This window comes from Trachurus trachurus (genome assembly GCF_905171665.1).
Source record: "Trachurus trachurus genome assembly, chromosome: 20".
Taxonomy (NCBI): Eukaryota; Metazoa; Chordata; class Actinopteri; order Carangiformes; family Carangidae; genus Trachurus; species Trachurus trachurus.
The window spans coordinates 4,688,821-4,707,759 of NC_139911.1; the positions used below are offsets into that span (position 1 = coordinate 4,688,821).

An 18,939-nucleotide genomic window follows, 5' to 3' on the forward strand; every position below is an offset into this window, starting at 1 on the left:
CTGTTCCCTGCTGCTGCCGCCACCAATCTGTGACCTTTGTCCTGTCCTCCCACAGCCTCTCATCCTCATGATGGGCTCTGACGATGAGATGCTCCAGGAAGCTGCTGCCGGCTGCGTGCGAAACATCCAACTTCTGGCCCAGGCCAATAGGAACGCCCGATTATTTTACTGAGAATCACTCAAGAGCTTTAGGTTTGTACCACAAGTGTTTGAAATGTGTTTTTATCTATCCATATGTATCAAATTAGCTGAGAGAGTTTTTATAAAAAGGTTTTGTGTTGATTGATGAGTATTTATTTGCCTTCTTGCTTCCGTTTCAGTAGGGAACTTTTATCCGTACATCAATTACCTCATCAGAAGTTCATACAAACATTTTTGGAAGCTGTCCACGCATCCCACCCTCCTTCCTCTGTCTGTCTCAACTCTGAAATTGTGATGGTAAAAATAAATGTGTCCCTCTCATGTTTGTTCTTTTGCCAAATGCCCCGCACATCGATCGGGGAGTGAGACGCTCTGAGGCCGTGTTCCCCACGCTGACATTCCTCAAGTAATCCACACGAGACCACAATATCTAAACAAGACCCACATCTGTTTGGGTTGCTCAGCTTCCTCTTATACAGCGTGTGTGTGCGCCACACTTATATGAATATCTGTCACACATCCAAAGTGCAGTGATAGAAAAGCGAGATAGAAAAACTGCACCAATGTTCAGTATAAATACAACGCAGCATTGTTATCATAAGTGCATAAGAAACGTCTACAACAATTAGCGGTACAACAGTGTGTCCTGTCTCCACCACAGATATTATGTACAAGAATGATTTAAAATCATGATTTTTCCACATTACTCACTGTTTACATACAGTAATTTTAGATTTTGTGAGGGTATTTATTATGAATAATAAAAAAGATATGTTACAAACAAGCTCATTATTTTTGTCAGTAAAACCAAAAATGAGTAGATGTTTGGCCTGTTGGAAATATCCATGTACCGAAGCACTTGTATGGCATTTACTCAACAGCAACTATAAAACAATCTAATGAAGGATTTTTGGGGGGGAAAACGCAGCAAATTGTTCTGTTTTTCCTCAAAAATCGGCGAGTTTTTATTTTTTTGTTACTGACATATCTTTAAAAATGATATTTCCCTGATAATTATCTTGTCATGTTCCACACTGTACATGTACAGACCACACAGCAGCAGTTATGGTGCAGGCTCATTGTATCTGATCTGGGAATCGTCTGATCCTTTTGTCTTCTGTTCTTGTTTATTATAAACAGGCCGTGTCGGGGCTCGACGGCCCCTCTTTTGCGCAGCAGATTTCAGTGAAACGACGTGAGCCTCCACCACCGCCCTTCATGTCTGTCAGCCTCTCCGTCTCTCTGATCCCTCCGTCCTGGTCCCAGTTAGCTCAGATGCTCGGCACTAACCACAGACGCTGCCACAAACTCCCATGGGACTTTCATCATTAATATCGGCCACGTGCTAAAATAGAAAATTAGCAAACATTGAAAATATGTGGTCGAAAATCTTCATCACTCTTTGAAGTTTTAAACGCTACCAGCTGCGTGTGAGGGTCACTGGAGGAGCACAGATGGAGGAGAGAGAGTGAAGAAGCTACTTCCTCCAAAAACACAAAACTAGGAGCTGAAGGGAAGCCACTGTCTCCAAAGTATTCAGAGCAAATAAATTCCCAATGATTAATGGCTCTTTAATTCTGAGCAGCGAGCTTTACGGCCTCTGCAGCATGCCTAATGTCAGAACTGATTCAGAGGAAATGTTACAAGGAAAAACATTTGAACATTTGAACAAACAACGAAGGAAACGCGTTGTTTTTTTCATGTGTGTGTCTGCTTCCTTTTTCTCTTGCCACGTTTCTTCATACTTTTTAATTTCTGGTAATTTCAGCTCCTTTTCCTTTTAGCTCTTCTCTCAGAATTTAAAAGGACGAGTCCAGCATCTCGGGGAATATCTTATTTGCTTTCTTTCCAACATTGAGATACAAAGATCGGTATCAACCTCATATCTGTGTGTTAAGCACAGAGCTGGACTCAGGATGTGGTTAAGCTAGCTGGGGATGAAGACTGAAAACAGGGGGAAACAGCTCGCTGTCTGGCTCCCCGGTTTCCTCATGAAGTATTTGCAAAAGCCATTTTTTAATATACTTCACGTCCTGCAATGTTAACATGCATGTCTCCTTCCTAACAGTGTTCTTCTTGCTTTTAGTGGCGCGTCGCCACATAACCTACTGCCTCAAACTGTCAATCTGTGGAGAAGCTGAAACTAAGAAACTACATTTTATACGCACTATTTCCCCTGTTGCTACCAGCTAGCTTTAGCATCATCTGTTGTTTACTCACCTGTCTTGAAGAAACATTGTGAGTTTAAACTTTATTCCTTTATTCAACACCAGCTCTTGTTTCTATTACGTCTTTTCTTCTGCTGATGCTAGCCAGCTAGCCAGCTAGCCCCAGTTAGCCCAACTCGTCACTTTGCAATAGTGACTCATTTTAGCCTCCAAGCTTCCCTGAAGTCGGAAGGAGAATTACAGCCTCTTGTATTATAAAGTCAACGATGACTGAAGCTCTTAATCACCACCACCTGCTCAGACATCAGGATCACATAAAGCTTGATTTTTTTTGGTGAAGAACAACTCAACACAACAATATTTCTACTGAGCCAGGTTTCTAATTGACAGCAGCACCTATTCTCTGTATGCACCGCCTCATCGTGTCTTCAGACCTTGATGAAGATCCTTAAACACTTGTGCAGAGACTGTGCTTCACTCTCAATCATCTCTGAACCTGATGTTGAGTTGAACCTTTAAAAAACACAGAGCAGAGGCTGACTGGAAGCAGCGAGGTGGTTTCAGGAGCCTAGCCCTCAGGCTCATTGGTCATGAAGCCACAGTTGAGTGTATTAGTTGAGCCACAAACCCTCTGAGAAAAGAAACTGCCACTTTCTTTGGCTTGCTGTCCAACACAGGGACATTATTCACAGGAAATTAGAGGTTCTGCCTCCACGCCTCGGCAGAAGCAGCAATTAGGTCCGGCTTTGGCCTTCCTGCTCATCATTCACGATCCCGGGCTTCTCATCACTTAACGGAAAGGATCGAAATAGTGGAGGGATATCCCTGATGTTGTTGCTCCTGTTTTGAGGGAACATGTGGGCCCGTGGCATCCACCACACCCCTGTACTGTATCTCCACTGGTGTGTCTCACCATTGGCCTGACCTTCACCCCGTCCAGACAGACGTTTCCCATAGGTCACAGTGATGGATGCAACCACACTCGCGGACTTTATTACAATGTGTGTGGAAATACCCTTTCTACAGTCGTGAGATTTGTCTGTCCACCCAAAAGTTTGGGTGGACAGACAATGTATCGCTTATTTTCACAGTCAGGCAGTGATACAAGCTAATTGTTTTAAAATGGAACTAACCTTTTGATGTTTTTGTTTAAAGATGCCACATCTCCCCAGGCGTTCTTCAGCAATATTTCATAAAAAGGAACTAATGAACAGTAAAAGTTCTTTCCAAATATTAGAAGTGGCTTTTTGTACCCTTCAGTGTCTAAAGGCCATTTTTAATATAAAATTACAAACTGTTGCACAGCAGTGGAAGCAGCTTGGTTTCCTTGTGATGCTGCCATTAAAAACATGCGTGTGTAGGCTTACAACGGCCTCTCAGAGCTCCGTCCAAACACAGAAAGCCGCCGCTGCCCCCGGGGCCGCTGCCGAGGACCAGGGCGAGAACACGGCTTCTGTTCTCAATCTGTAAATTAACTTTTATATCATTAGGGCGCGCTCACACCACCGGCTCTGTGTTGGTGTGAGTCTCATTCGCGTGTTTCCGCGCTCACACGCTGTTTGCTCAGCTTCACACTGCATCCGCCTCCTCACGGCGGCTCTCTCTGGACTCCTCAGAAGGTTTTTTTACCGTGCTGTCCTGTGATCCACTCGCAGTTCTCTCCGTGGTTTTTGAGAACATTTTTAAAAGAGCTTTCACAGCACTAATGAATCCTGACATTCCCTTCCATAAAGTGTAAATAACAAGCTGGCATGACAATAAATAAACAGAGAAATGAGTGGGCAAATACCACAGCGTCTGGGTCGGATTTCAAGGCTGCAAGAGTAATGTCTCCATAAAGGTCTCAGAAATATTAATAATACCTTCATTGGTCATGACAGCTGCGGCTTACGGTCATATATGTTAATTACAAGTGTTTGGCCTTTTTTTTTTTGTAAAAGAAGCTTTAAGTCCCAGTTTGCTTATGAAGTGCCTCCCAAACACCTATAAATGCTAAACTTTCTACATCTGCTCTAAACAGCATTATATTAGTGTCTCAGCTCTGATTATGTAACACAAACACCAGTAAAGGCTCATAAATTACATTCTGCACAGACATTATTAGCAGTCAAAGCCTAATTTCATTCGCACAAACAGAAAAAAAAACCCCCGTCTGTGCTCAATAAATGTGTTTGGATGTTTGCAGAACAGAATAATAACCACACTCAATCACTGTGAACGAGTCAAGTGTTGAGAGCAGTTTGAAGGAATGTGAAAGAGTTCATTACTCTCTGCTTTTGTGGATTACAGCAAATGAATTAATTGAGCACAGAGCAGTTTTTTCTCCTGCTTTAATTAAATTTTTCTATGTGTCATAATGAATTCTCAACAAAATATTTGCCCTAGCTTTTTTGTGTGTATGTGTGTGTGTGTGTGTGTGTGTGTAGCAGCCATGCTTGGCAGAGCAGCCAAGGTGAGGTGATGAATCATGCTAACACATGCACACATTTGGTCCAATCTCACCTTGAAGGTATTTTTGGAGTTTCCCCTCAGTAGATGCTGTATGTGAAGAATGTAGAGACCTTTTTTACATATCATCAGCATAATTTCGGTGTCAGGAAAGTGATTATTTTTGGATTATTGCACAGTATTTTGGTGCCATTTACTTGTTTAAAGGCCAAAATGTGGCCTCACCTGGTCGTACCAGTGTTTAAAATGCAAACTAAGTTCATTTCAGTGGAAGCAACTGCTTAGCTTCTTAGCCGTGTTGAGTTTTATTGAATCTTTGGTCAATATTTATCAGGCTGGCTCAGATAACTTCCTCCAGGAGCTCTGTTGAAAGTTTACCAACCACTGACCAGCCCCCCTGTGAGTCGCTGCTGTGTCACCAAGTTCCTAGCAAACACTTGTTTCAGATAGAAATTGTGCTGTGAGTGGACAGCTGTGAGTCTTGACAGTGAGTTTTTTTCTTTTCTTTTTTCTTTTGAAGCAGCAGCAGCAGATTGGAGGGACCTCTCTGTTCAAGATTTATGTTAGATTAGTCATCCTGGCTCATCCTGAACTGTTACGGCTCTCAACATCCAGGCATTTCTAATGAAACAGTCTTTACTCACCGGATCTGTTGTCTGTGTGTCTGTTGTAGTCAGAGTTAAGGTAGAAGAAAGGGAGAGGGTGGGGGGCGCTGGCGGTTTGGGGGCGCTTAGGACATGCTTGTCAACCGCATTAACAGATCATAGCATTTTTTTCTGTACCTGACCTTGAAATTGAGGAAATTGTGAAATCTTAGACACCACCGCTCTGATTTGATGAAAGTTGGAAGGTATGACTCGAGCTTTAAAACACACACACACACACACACACTGATTGGCTTCAAAAGGTAAATGCATCTTTTTTCCTTTTCTTTTTTTTTCTTTTTACGCTACAACTTTTCTTTGTAATGTTGACATGTGATGTTCGGCACACTTCACAAAGGTTTTTCTTCTGTTTTGTTTTTTTCATTTGACCCGAAGCCCTATTTGAAGTTTTCTCCTTGCACTCACACCAAACTGGAAAGGAGTGGATACTGATAGCCAACAGGCAGTTATATTCATTTGCAGACAAAGGATATTGTCTAGTAAAGATGCTCAAAAATGCCAAGTTCCTCACACAGCAGACAGTGATGAATTGGCACGCACTCGCAGCTGCACAGCTGTGAACCATAAGCCCCGGCCAGGTTTCCCCCATCGCTGGATCGTGAACCAACCTGAGAGCTCTGTATGGCACCCCACCAAAAATTATATTATCCCAGAGTTTTCATCAGAATCTTTTCATCAAGCTATCACAACTCTGGACCTGAGGGGAAGACATGCAACAGAGGGGGAATAGCACCAAATCAACAAATCATCAGCAAGGCATTATAGAACATCCTATTTAAATCTGTAACTGATTGCACACTTTGAGACATGAGCGCAGAGCACAGAGCTGTAGTGGATGCTGTCGGCTTGAGTTTCTTCACAGATTTAAGAATAATATTTGTAAAAGTGGTCAATTAGGCCGATGTTCAAAAGCACATTTCTCCGCCCTGCTGTGGTCTTGTATCTCTTTTATGCGCGACACTCGACCTCTAAACTCGGACGTGTTTGCTCTTTTTTCCTTTTCCTTTCGTCTTTTCTTTTTAACTTCTTTTAATTCTGACATTAACAAATGTCCTCTCCCTCTGCGCGATGCATAAATAACCTCCCGTTCCAGTCTAGCTCACTGCTGTCTGTCAGTTTGCCCAAGCACTCCCAAATACTTCAGAGCTTTGCAACTGTCTGCTCACTAAGAAAAAATACCTGGAGACTCAACAACCCGAAGATAGTACAACCAGAATTATAGAGGCGATGACACACGAATAACTGAAACAATTCACCAAAGTTTTCACACTGGCATTATAAACGAGCGAGTCAAATATGCCTCTTTGTTATTCCAACATGAGTGAGTAGTTTTGGCAAAGCTTAGGTGCACAAAAAGCACGCTTTGTTTGACTTAATTCAACTTGGATCGGCAACGCAAGAAAATCTGAGGGTCCGGTTCACAATGAAAGCATATTACTTGACAGATGTATCCATCACCTCCATGCACACTGGATACTGAACTGGCATCTCATCTCCCTCCTCTGTGAAGGAGTGTGTGTGTGTGTGTGTGTGTGTGTCTGTTTACCAGCCGGTTTGTGTATTCTTGGAAGGTCGTATTTAGAAAGACAACAAGAGGATGGGAGGGTTAAAAGAGCGTTGGGTGTTCCAAGTTGCAATTACTTCCCCACTGTAATTTCAAGGAGCAAAATCCCAGTGACATCTAATGGCGCTTGGTTTTGACTCCTGATTGCTTTCAGTAGACATGTACAGAACAGGCGCGCACGCTTCAACCGGCTGATTAGTGTCCCGAATGTTTAAAACCCTCCCCCGAAAACAGTAATTGGGTCATTTTAAACAACCTGCAAATTTTCTCCTCAGTCACATTTTCCACCAAAGCTGGCAAACTATTGAACAAATATGTCTGTGGCTTTACAAGTAGTCTGTGTGCCTCGGTCGGTGCATAGTTCCAACTTGGTTTACATGATGAAATTAAGTCCAAGTCTGCAGTGAAAACATCGTCTTTAAACGAGGGACAGATTACGGCTGCAGAGACGTGGGTTTTAAAAAATAATTTGGATTGTAATGGCGTCAGGTGTTGACATTGAGCTAACACTGATTTCAAGTAATGGCCACCTTTCATAGCCAGATCCTTTAATACATATTGAATGATGAAGAACCCTCGAGGCAAAAAACAGGGTGTTCCCTGCTGGATCTGTAATGTATGATGAATGTCTGCTTTTCAATTTTATGCCTAAACACACACACACACACATACACACACACACACAAGTCCGACGTTTCAGGCCGTATAATGTGGATCTTCGTCCATTGCAACAATATTTAATGTTTTTTAAAAAGCAGAAACATTTAATTGCCTCCGTAAGTGGTGGCTTTTCTTTAAAGGGTTCAGAGTTAAATTGGAAGTTTACGGAGAAAACAAATGTTATGAGTGCAAGGGAATAAAACTTTCACTGCAACCGCCCTCTGGCAGCCCGGACTAAACCCACATACAAATGAACTCCAGTAGACGTGATATAAAACAATACAAGACCTGCGTGACACATGTGTATAAAACATGTACGGAGAGACTAGATGTAAGAACAGAGCTACATGTTTCCCAGAATCACTCTCTGACATTTAAAATTACATTGTGTTGGATAGAGGAGGAGGCAGCGGGGTGACGTTAAACCCTGGGCTCCTTCCTGGCACCGGTGAGAACGAAGCTCCAGATGTTGGGATGCAGACCATAACGTATCAGACACACTGATACAAATCAGTGTAGCTATAGACATATTTGGAATTTGGGCCTTTAACTGTATGACAAGAGGCGATCCAGTGATTATTACACAGCTTAAATTCAAAAACAAAGCAGCAGCGGCGGAGGCCAAGATGTTACGATGTTATGGCCCAACTTCACTTCCCTGAAACAATCAGTGGATTCGAATCGTGCATGGAGGCGGATTAACGTCATCCTTCACGTCTTTGACAGAAAAATTAGCACCATAAGGCTGAAGATACTTTTTATCATTAGCTGTTTATCGTCATACTTTTATTTAACCCTTTCCTTTTGCAGCTGAAAGAGGAATGTTATTGGAAGACTTATTGTCTTGTCTATTGTCTCTCTACTGACCGATACCTAGTCTTGTAGCTTGGAGAACATTTTCCTCCCTTCACTAACTCTGTGTTGAACTCAATGAAGTGCAATCTTAGGAAACAAATACCAGGGACAAATAAACAGTCTAATGTTGCAAAATAAAATGTGTTAACTCATTATCTGGTTAGCGACTGAGCTAACGAGCTTAATGAGTGATACAATAGTAGCAAACAAAGTGCTGAACTGGTTCATCAGAGTCTGAGGTTCGTATCCAGATCTGTTTAGACGATAAAAACACTTTGGTTCAGGTTAAAGAGGGAAACTTTCAGTTTTACAATGCCTTTTGTTTCTAAATTCATTATAAACACAAGATAGACTGAACCTGTGAACACTAAAGGTTTACAGTCTCTCTTATAGATGAGTTTCAACACCTTCATTCAGCCAGTCACAACAGTTTATCTCAGATGGAGCAGATTTAATACGATGACTGACAAAGGAGAAGCAGTAACACACTGCACTTACAGCATCTGTTTATAGGATGGATGTACAACTGATAAAATATAGATACCGTTAATGTACCTATGTCACATTTCAATGCTCTGATTGGTTGTGACTCTATGTAACTTTGGTTGGCGACTGTTAAAAACACACCGAGAGGCTCCAGACGAAAGGTTTTCCCATAGAAGGGAAGCAGAGAGTCAGGTGTCGTGTGAAAGTCTCTCTTTTTTTTTTAACCATTACGAGACAGAGTTTCTGAGCTTCTTGTATCATCTGACCACAAAACTCCGTCAATATTTGCACAACGTCTCGCAAGATCAGAGGACAACGGGAGCAGATGCCGGTGTAGCTCACGAACTCCGGCCTGAGAGATGAAACAGAGCAGAGTTTTGCAGGGTTCGTCTGCAGAGTCGCTGCATGTCACCAACCCCCACGAAGCCGGACACCATGATTAATGTGGTGCTCCTACCTGCTGAATCGTTTGCGTACGCCCCCACTCTGGACAACAGCGTCTGGAGCAGCCGTCCTGAGCCAAAGCAGAGGCCTCGGGGAAGGCGGATGAAGAGATGCCCAGTGACAAGCACTCTTACGTTTTCCCATCCCTGGAGAGGAGAGACAGAGGCCTGACCTACTGGTGAAGATATCGGCGACAAGGTCACCGAGGGGGAAGCCGGAGTTCACGTCAGGTGAGAAGAAAAACTTACATATTGTGTGTAACATGAGCAAATAAACCCTCCCCGACCCTTAATTAACATGATTACATGACTGGGCCATTCATAGCATGTTTGCACAAACTGTTAGTAAAAGTTAACTTCCCCTGTTAAATGAAAATAAGTACAAATAAACAATAATTACACGGATCCCAAACCCTTCATATGGCTCTTGCTGCTTAGTCACGTCCTGCGAATCACTACCTTGGATAAACCCCAAGGGAACACACAGCTGAGCGCCGCAAGAAGCTCTGACTCACCAGCCCATAATGTGACAGGTTTTATAATGGAAGTCAATGAGAGGGTGCATCGGGAGTAATCAACAGTGGCATGGCTATATACAGTAGGAATCCGAGTGTCACCAAAACCCAGCTTGGATTGTGTTTCGCCTTCGTTCTGATGGAATAATTATCGTCGTTGCGAGCGAAAAAAGAAAAAGCTCTGGGGTTCTGTGTGTTTGATACCGAGTTTGGCTTCAGGCGGCTGGAAGACGAGGACGTGAACGAGAAGTGAACCAGAAAGAAGGAGGATGGACAGAAGATGGGTAGAAGATGGACTTTGGCTTTGTTCAGGTATGGAAGAGACAAAGGTGTTTTGAAACCTATGTGATAAGAATAATAGACATGATGCAATCCTTAACACAGGTTTACTGTGCTGTTCAACAGAGGTATGACTCCCTCATTCACAGTATAAAGGGGCTGTAAAAAATGTCACCTCCACAAAGAGACTTGGTTTCAGCACTGAGAGATTTCATTCTGACTCATTGAAATTCTGCAGTTGTGGTGAGACGACTCTTGATTTCAGTGGTTTCTTTTTTTCTCTTTTCTCTCGTTTTAGGCATGAGAATAAAATCCTTTGGTTCTGACTGAGGCTGAACTCCCACCAACCAGCTGCACCCGGGGCCGAGACCCTCTGTGGCCCCAGGTGGCTGCAGGGTCACTGTACTGTACGTTTAGCTGCCTCCACACTAATGCATTTAAGTCTTGAAATGTGTCTTTTGATGTGTTTATTCCTCCAGAGATTTGGAGCAACCTAGAGTGGAAACCTGTAGAAACACTGCCCGCCTCGTTTTAGTTTGATGACTCTGAGGGCGTGTTGTCGTCTAGACAGGTGAAAACCGAGACCTTTGGAGATGATGACGTGGACACCGAGGATTGGATCTTATCAGCTCCAATTACCAGAGGTCAAAGCAATATGGATATTGAAAATAAAAGAGTTACTAACGTTGTTCTTTTCATGCCGCTGTTGAGAAGTTAAATCCTGCATTTTAACATCCCAGCTTTTTTTTTATATATGCAAACTAAGAAACTTCAGGTTGATTATCTACTTCCTGTTTACGTTTGCTTGCACGTGCCACATGCTGCTCAGGTACCTCTGTGTTTTCAGGTGTTAGTCTGGACCGAGATGCTTTAATCCTGGCTATCTGGAAAAAATTCTAATACAGTGCTGTTTATAAGTTGTAATTATTGTCTTTTGTATTATTAGCACTTCAAAGAAACCAACATTTTAAGTCCCTTTACAAGCTGTTTCTATTAAAAACTTTTGGGTTGCCAGGTTGGGAAACAGGTAGACTGATCCTACACACCATATTTATTCAGATTAAACATGCAAAATATAATTAGTTAATCAATGAGCAGAGCTGCTGATGGTTGTGTATTGATTTGCACAGTCACTTTTATAAGATGCATGTGGCACAAGTTGATATTTTGAACTGCAGCACAGAGAAAACTAACCTTGATTCAGTCAGCCTACTTTTTGCAGCGTGAAGCCTGACCCCCCCTCTCCCCCTCTCTCTCCCTCTCTCTCTCTCTCTCTTTCTCTCCCCCCTCCCTCTCTCCCTCCCTCCCTCCCTGCGCTGGCCGCGGCCCCAGAACCGGCGTAAACCATCGACAGTATGTTCGCAGGCTCGGGCTGTGAGCTAGGAAACATGAGCAGGGTGAGATATTCAGAGTCCCGGGCGGCGCAGCGCAGGCCGCTGGATAAAGCGGAGGAGGAGACGGCGGTCCGTGTGGTTTGAGCTCAGGATCTCAGGACAGGAACATGTGAGCAGGGAATGGGCGACTGGAAACAGGATTATTGTTACACACAACAGAGAGGAGACGCAGCAGGGGCCCGGGACAGGTAACTCACCGACACACACACTTAACACTGGGCTATTGTTTTATTTTAGGAGCGGACCGATATGTGCAGGTAATTAAAAGTTTGGAGCAGGGATGTAAAGTGCTCCACTGGCTGTTTACTGCACTTTGAATGAACAGGACTCAGACTGTGTAGCCTATCATCCGGCTCTGTGGCTGATTTACATATACACCCATTTAAATTATATATAATATAGATATAGATTCAAAAATCCATACATTTCAGTTTTATTCCATCTCTGATAACATGGGGCTTTACATACAGTATTTGGCACCAGGCTGCTGCTGCTGCTGAGGATGGTAAAGCGCATCAGGATGAGCGACAGACAGAAAGAGAGAGAGAGAGGATCTGATTTTTTTTTTTTTAATTGAAGAGGAGAAAAACAGAAAGTGACATTTGTGAGTCTGCAGGGTTTGTTTGCTTTGCATTAAAAGCGGGAGAGCACCAACCAAAATAAACCGTCCAGGATTTATAGCGACGAGCGGAGCGGACCGCAGCGCAGCTCTGGAGGAAGGGCAGAAATATTCACGCTTCACTTTTTACATTTTCTTTTTTCTTTTTCTTCTTTTTCACCCAGAATCAAGTGTTTACGGTCCAAAACCCCGAGCTGCAGACTGACTGAACAGTAGTAAACCCTCTGTTCTCACAGGCGTTTATAGAAAATAAAGTGAAACCACATTAAATAAAGTTCAAAAGGAGGAAAAATCAGATTTGAAGTTGAATGAAAGGTTTTGTCCCAGCTGAAAAGAAAAATACCTGCACCATGAAATAAACACTTATTAAACTTATTGCTCTGTGAGGTCTCGTATAGATAATTTAGTGAAATTCAGCCTCAGATGTAAATGTTTTGCACAGAGTGAGTTCATAATGACACATCAACAGCAGCGCAGTTACGCATGGACCGTTTTAGCTGAGGATGGTCTGCAGCCTCTGTTTGTATGAGCAGGCTAATCACACACACACATACACACATATACACAACACACTGAAGCCATCACATTATAATTCACACCAGAAGTGTGTGTATGTTTTTTTCTGATATTAGATTCTTGTCCGGACTTGATTTTTCTCTCCACTGCACCTTTTTTGGTAATATCCTATTCGCACTTGTTCCACAGGAGCGACGCGGGGACACTGTGACCAAATCCGAGGAGATTTTCTTTTTCTTTTTTTTCTTTTTCTTTCTTTTTTTCTTTTTTATTATTATAATTATTTAAAAGAAAGAAGAAGAAAAAGCCTCATCGCAGCATCAGATACCATACTGGAAGGGCTACTGTGTGTGTGGCCAAAGATGAACACCATAGTGTTTAACAAGCTGAGCAGCCAGGTCCTGTTCGAGGAGAAGGCGAAGGAGGTGGAGATGAGCAGCAGAAACTATCTAGAAGTCATCGACGGGCAACATCCAGACCTCCTCTCCAGCAACCAGGCCATCAGAGACAACCAGGCCATCAGGCACAGGCGCAGCGGGTATGTGGAGCTCCCTCTCCTTCTCCTTCTCCCCCTTTCTATGTCTCTCTCTGTCTCGAGCCGCCGAGTTTAACGCAGCATGTGTGGCTTGTATTAACATGTGGATACTAACTGGAGTCCCGGGGAAGCTCCCTTGGGGGGTTTTACTGGTTGTTCTTCTGTGGTTATCTCTCCTCAGCTCTTTACGCGTAATTAAGGCAGATTATGGAATATAAAGCTCTAAATGGGCCGCAACAATCCGTAGATACTGGTTAATGATGTGTTATTGGTGATGATGGATGATCCTCGTTGGGTTAGTGTTGTTAATTCCGTAGCTGTGCAGCTCAAGTGGCAATTTACGCACCAAAATCATAAATTTACGCGCGGATGAAAGATCCAGATGGAGTGACGTTTACATGTGGAAAACTACTTGCACTTTACACCTCAAGGCTGAAACACACAATTCACTGTTCCAGTTTTTCATGTGGCTTTTTCTTTTTCTTTTTCTTTTTTTAAAATTATTATTTAGTGCAATAAGATCTGATGGATCAGGGAATTAATATTTTTAAACCCAGTCTGGTCTTCACTGAGGTGTTGATGTTAACACCTAATCTTAAAATTAATAAGTAGGTCAACCGTGTTCAGTAGCGTGTCTACTTAGAGGTCTCCATCTGTTTCCAATATAGAAATTCGTCCTTCAACTCTCTGTGTGGTCGAGTCGATCACATTTAGGATCCAGTGCAATGTGGAGGTTTTTTTATTTAGTTTTTCCTGCGACAGGGAGCAGGTGTAAGAAAAGTCCTGTCTGATGCTGAGTGTTTATGCCTCACTGGGGCACAGAGAGGTTCAAGAACATCATGAATTATTGAACTTTTGTGACTGTGGAGTGTCTCCTCTAAGGAAACATCAGGGCTAATGAGGGACATTAGATTATTAAAAAGGTGTGTGGGTGGGTGGGTGCACTTGTGTGTGTGTCTGTGAGTGTTTAAGAAATCCAAAGTTCAGAACACGGAGTAAAAAATGTCCTTAAGGATGTTCATACCGATCTAGATTACAAGGAAAATATTTGTAGAACATGGACCTCGGGCAGACTTGAGGTTAGACTAAAATATGTTACATCTGCAGTCAATGGAGCTTTTTGGTGAGATAAAGGGAGAAGCAGCAGCAGCAGCAGCAGCACAGCAGCACCACACTGACATCTACAGGTTCAGAAAACCTGGATGGAGCCACAGGTGAGAGCAGGTCCTGCACCGCTCAGGAAAACAAACGCACCTCAGCTGAGAGATGAAGCTGAATCCTCCTTTAGTTCATCCGTGTTTCTCATTCATGAATTTCATGCTTTTATTATGTGTTGCACCACTGACATCAAAGCTGCAGAGCTGCTTTCTCTCTCTCTTTCTCTCTTTTCTTGGATATTTACACCCGCCGTCTCCACCCGTGATGTTTTTTTATAGCCTCCTCCTCCTCTGGACCGTGTGTCACAGCTTTTTCTCCGTCAGGGTCAAAACCAGGAGTAGCTATAATTTAATTTTCTTTGCCAGTCCCTTGTGTTGAAGGCTGCTTTGACCCCGGTTTACATTGTTCTCCCAGTCCAGTCCCATCCCAAACTCCTCCTGGGTGTCAAAAACGTTTCAAATCTCGCACCCCGAGCAAAAAAAATGTTTTTGTTTGTTTCATTGCAACGTGTTGGTGGTTTTTGTGGAGGGGGGAACACAATGAAAAATGAACCACGAGCCTCCATTTCTCTCTCCCTTACTCTCTCTCTCTGTGCCGTCTGCCCTCGGCCTCTCTCTCTGCTTTAATCTGACGTGTCTCGGTCTAATTGCAGTGCTTTGGGTGTGAAAATTGCACGGTGTGTTGAATGTTCGCTCCATGTGTCATGACTTGCTAATTCAGACAACACGCCGGTCGCCTCTCACAGCTGTGCAACAGTGTTGGTTCACTTCAATAAACAACATGATCCTGGAGCTGCTGGGTTTTTTGTGTATAAAACCAGATTTGAACTCAGTTTAGAAAAAGAAAAAGTGGTAACTGGATTGAATTCTTGTGATATATTATCTTATATCCTTGCATGTGTATTTATTTTATTTCTACATGCTGATGCACAATGAATCTCTTCTTCTATAAATCGCCTCCAATCTGTGTATTTACGTCTTTATAATCTACATCCTGCACTAAAAGCTTCCTGTGCTGTTTTTTTTTAAACCATCTGGCTGAACATTACTCTACCTGCTTCTCCACAGGGGTCGTCCCAGCGGCGGCAAAGTGCGACACAAGCGTCAGGCTCTGCAGGACATGGCGCGGCCCCTCAAACAGTGGCTCTACAAGCACCGAGACAACCCCTACCCCACCAAGACAGAGAAAATCCTGCTGGCCCTCGGCTCACAGATGACCCTGGTCCAGGTGAGTTCACTTCACACCGCCGCCGGCTTATGATAATACATTTTTAAAAAAGAGGAAGAAGGAGAAGAGGAAAAGAAGGAGCGATGGTGAATATGTGAAAAGCAGGGAGGGGCTTTATTGAGTGTTCATGATGGGTGAGGGGAAAAGTCAGATTTGATTTCTGTGGTTTTGTGTCTCTGTAATCAGCTCTGAAAAGCTGGATTTTAACTTGCATTTGCAATTAGGAGAAAGTGTTTTTACATCTTGAACTGTTTATTTTACAACACTCATGCAGTGGTGAACTGTTAATTCTACTTTTCTTCCAAATGCTGCAGTTGGCAGTTACATCCCTCCTCCTCCTCCTCCTCCTCCTTCGTCTTCTCCTTTCCTTTTTTTTTGTTTTATTCTATTTCACAGCAACATGAAACTTGAAGTCATAAATTAAATTTGCAGTCCTGTCTCTCCCTGTGACTGTGACTCTTTGAGTTATGACTCCTTAAAAAGTAATTACCACCTGTCAGCTCTTGTCATATTTCATCTGCAACACAAAAGTTATTCTCTTTTCCTATTTGAACAAAGTGTAGAAAGAGAGGAGAAACACGAGTCCCCCTCTTTCTTCTTCTTCCTCTTCCTCCTCTTCTTGGAAATCACCTGTGATGTTCCACTGGACCCCCTTGTTTTTTTATTTTATTTTTAATTCATTTTTGACTTCATAATCATGTGAAAACTTGACATGAATAAAGGCAGGGCAGGAGAAAACACATGTCTACACAGCAGGGCTGGTTGGTTTCTTATATTATTTTACTGGTTTACTCAAATCATTCAGAATTTCACGAGGAAATAAAATAATAAATGAGTGAACCGCTGATCGACAGCAGCTGTAGTTGCACTAAATCCGGTGTTTAAGTTCTCTTGCACCCTCTGCTGATAACACCGGAGCAGAGTGGACGGCTCGACCAAGTGACCACTTCGAGGAAAACCCTGCGGTGAATGCGAGTGTGTTTCGTGTCTGGCGCGTTCAGCTGTGTGTATGTACAGTATCATCTGGCTGACAAGGTCACTGATACGGCCTCAGAAAGTCTGCGGCAGCTTTTTTTTTTTTTTTTTTTTTTTTTCTCGGGCCGCCGGCCACGACGCTTAATCTGGTTCTCATTTCGGGGGCCTGATGGAGCTGTTTGTTTTGGTGAGCGCGAGCAAGAGTGCAGAGGAATGCTTTGTGTTGGACAGTGGGATGCCGAGCTGCGAACACACACACATGCACACACACACACACACATAGGAACAAGCACACATTCAAATAGCAGCAGCAGCAGCAGTGTCAAAGGTCAGTGGAAGATTTCTTGAAATTGAGTGAGAGCGATGATGAGCAGGTAAATTGTTTTCATCACATTTTCCAACGTGAAAACTCTTCTTGGGGAATCTGCAGGGTTTTCTTTTGGTTTTTTTTAATCATCCATTGATTTTCTGCTTAAAAGTTTGTGCTGCTGAGGAGATCAGATGATAAACCAAAGAGCTGAGCAATAGAAAAGGACAAAAATGTTCAAAATGATCTGGTGTTACTTCCTCATGCAGCTTTTTTCACTATTTTTTTAGATTTGTAAATGTGATATTTCTTGGTTTTTCACTTTGCTGCAGCAATAGGTGGCACTCTATTCTTTCCCCTCCGTCCTGTTTAAGGGGAGGGTTAAAGAAACTACCCAGTTCTTCCACTGTTTGGTCCAAACAAACCACTGATGCTGCCGCTGCTGCCAGAAATGTAGCACGCATCACGTCCTGTGCAGTTTTCCCCTGCAAGCACCCACCTGGCACCAGGTGTTCGAAGCAACTAAATCTGTCATGTTTTAGCAAAGCGTCTCCGTTTTTCCGTGTAAATATTGTGGACTGTTTCTTTAATGAGTCGCTGCCATCTCTCCATCGCCACTGAAATCCCTCGCCGTGCCTGCATGCCGTCTCCTCTACGGTACACACAGTGCAGACAGGCCACGGGTGAAGGAGCTGGTTTGGCTTCTTCCTCCTCCTCCTCCTCCTCCTCCTCTGTTGGTGTCACTGGAGCAGACGTGCCATCCTCCACCTCCTCCTCCTCCTTCTCCTCCTCCTCTTTCTTCTTCCTCCCTCCTCTCTGTTTCCTCTCACCCCGTTGACAGCCATCTTTCCTCCAGTCCTCATTAGCGAGCCGTCCCATGCGTCGCCTCGTCTCACCTCGCCTCGCCTCCCCTCCGGCCAAAGCCACATGTACGAGATGCCGCCTTCCCCTGAGTGCCACAGCGCTGGGCTCAAGACAAAGGGATGTGGGATGGTCTTAGTTAACGAGAAACACGATACTGAAAGAGAGGATCAGAAAAATAAGTACTCTAGCATAAGGCCCCGGTCCCAGCCCCTCCATAAGCCGCTTGAAATCTATTGAGCATGAAAAGTTATTCTAGTATAACATCTAATGGTCTCCCTTCCCAGTGAAAGGAGGAGCGCCAGCTCAAGTGTCTTTTTTATTGCATCTTGAAGACAGTGTTGGAAAAAATGTATTATTCAAGGGCGTCTGTGCGAGTCCAGAATAAGCACGGGGGGGACGTACATCTCGGTCGGAACATTAGTTAATGAAACGTTGCGTTCGCTGGCCGTCCGGCATGTGGAGGGTGTTAAATGTGTCTGTGTGTGGGGTTGATACAGAAAAGATGCATGCCGGCGTGTCTCTCCGGAGCGTCTGGGATGTTTCTTAAAGCTCGGTTTCAGTCGGAGCAGCTCTGCAACCTGACTCTGTTTCTGTCTCCTGCCTCGGCCCTTCGCTGGCTTTTCTGAATGAGAGTGACGGCGGGCGGAGAGCAGACGTTTTCATAAAGGATAGTCTTTGTTTTGCTATGGATGTGGAGATGTTTGGATTCAAAACAATAACATATGTTTCTATTTGCTGTGCGCTCCCACTTCCTTCTATTCCTCTCTCTCTCAGGTCTCTAACTGGTTTGCGAATGCCAGGAGGCGACTGAAGAACACAGTGAGGCAGCCGGACCTGAGCTGGGCGCTCCGGATCAAACTCTACAACAAATACGTTCAGGGCAACGCAGAGAGACTCAGTGTGAGCAGCGACGACAGCTGCTCAGAAGGTAACGACCGATACGCACCAACACCAACTCACCAACACCTCATCATGTCCATCTGCTCTGGTTCGTACTGCGGAGGATTTAAAATTAGAGTCGGAGCTCAAAGAAAGTCTCAGACATTTAGTTGTTTAATTAACTCACTCACACCCACTGTTTGGACGGTGACGTCAGTGACGGTCCACTAGTCAAACAGGA

At 43.6% G+C, this 18,939-nt stretch overlaps 1 protein-coding gene across 1 annotated transcript in view; it reads left to right on the forward strand.

The window, feature by feature from the left end:
- Positions 1 to 18,939, forward strand: part of LOC311003777 (outer dynein arm-docking complex subunit 2-like) — a gene marked incomplete at both ends in the record, with an annotated part of 57,733 nt that overhangs the window by 20,434 nt on the left and 18,360 nt on the right. The window contains 3 exons of the mRNA XM_083995631.1: positions 13,072 to 13,291; positions 15,514 to 15,673; positions 18,594 to 18,747. Coding sequence (XP_083851757.1) covers positions 13,072 to 13,291; positions 15,514 to 15,673; positions 18,594 to 18,747 — 534 coding nt within the window. The remainder of the gene's footprint in view (positions 1 to 13,071; positions 13,292 to 15,513; positions 15,674 to 18,593; positions 18,748 to 18,939) is intronic.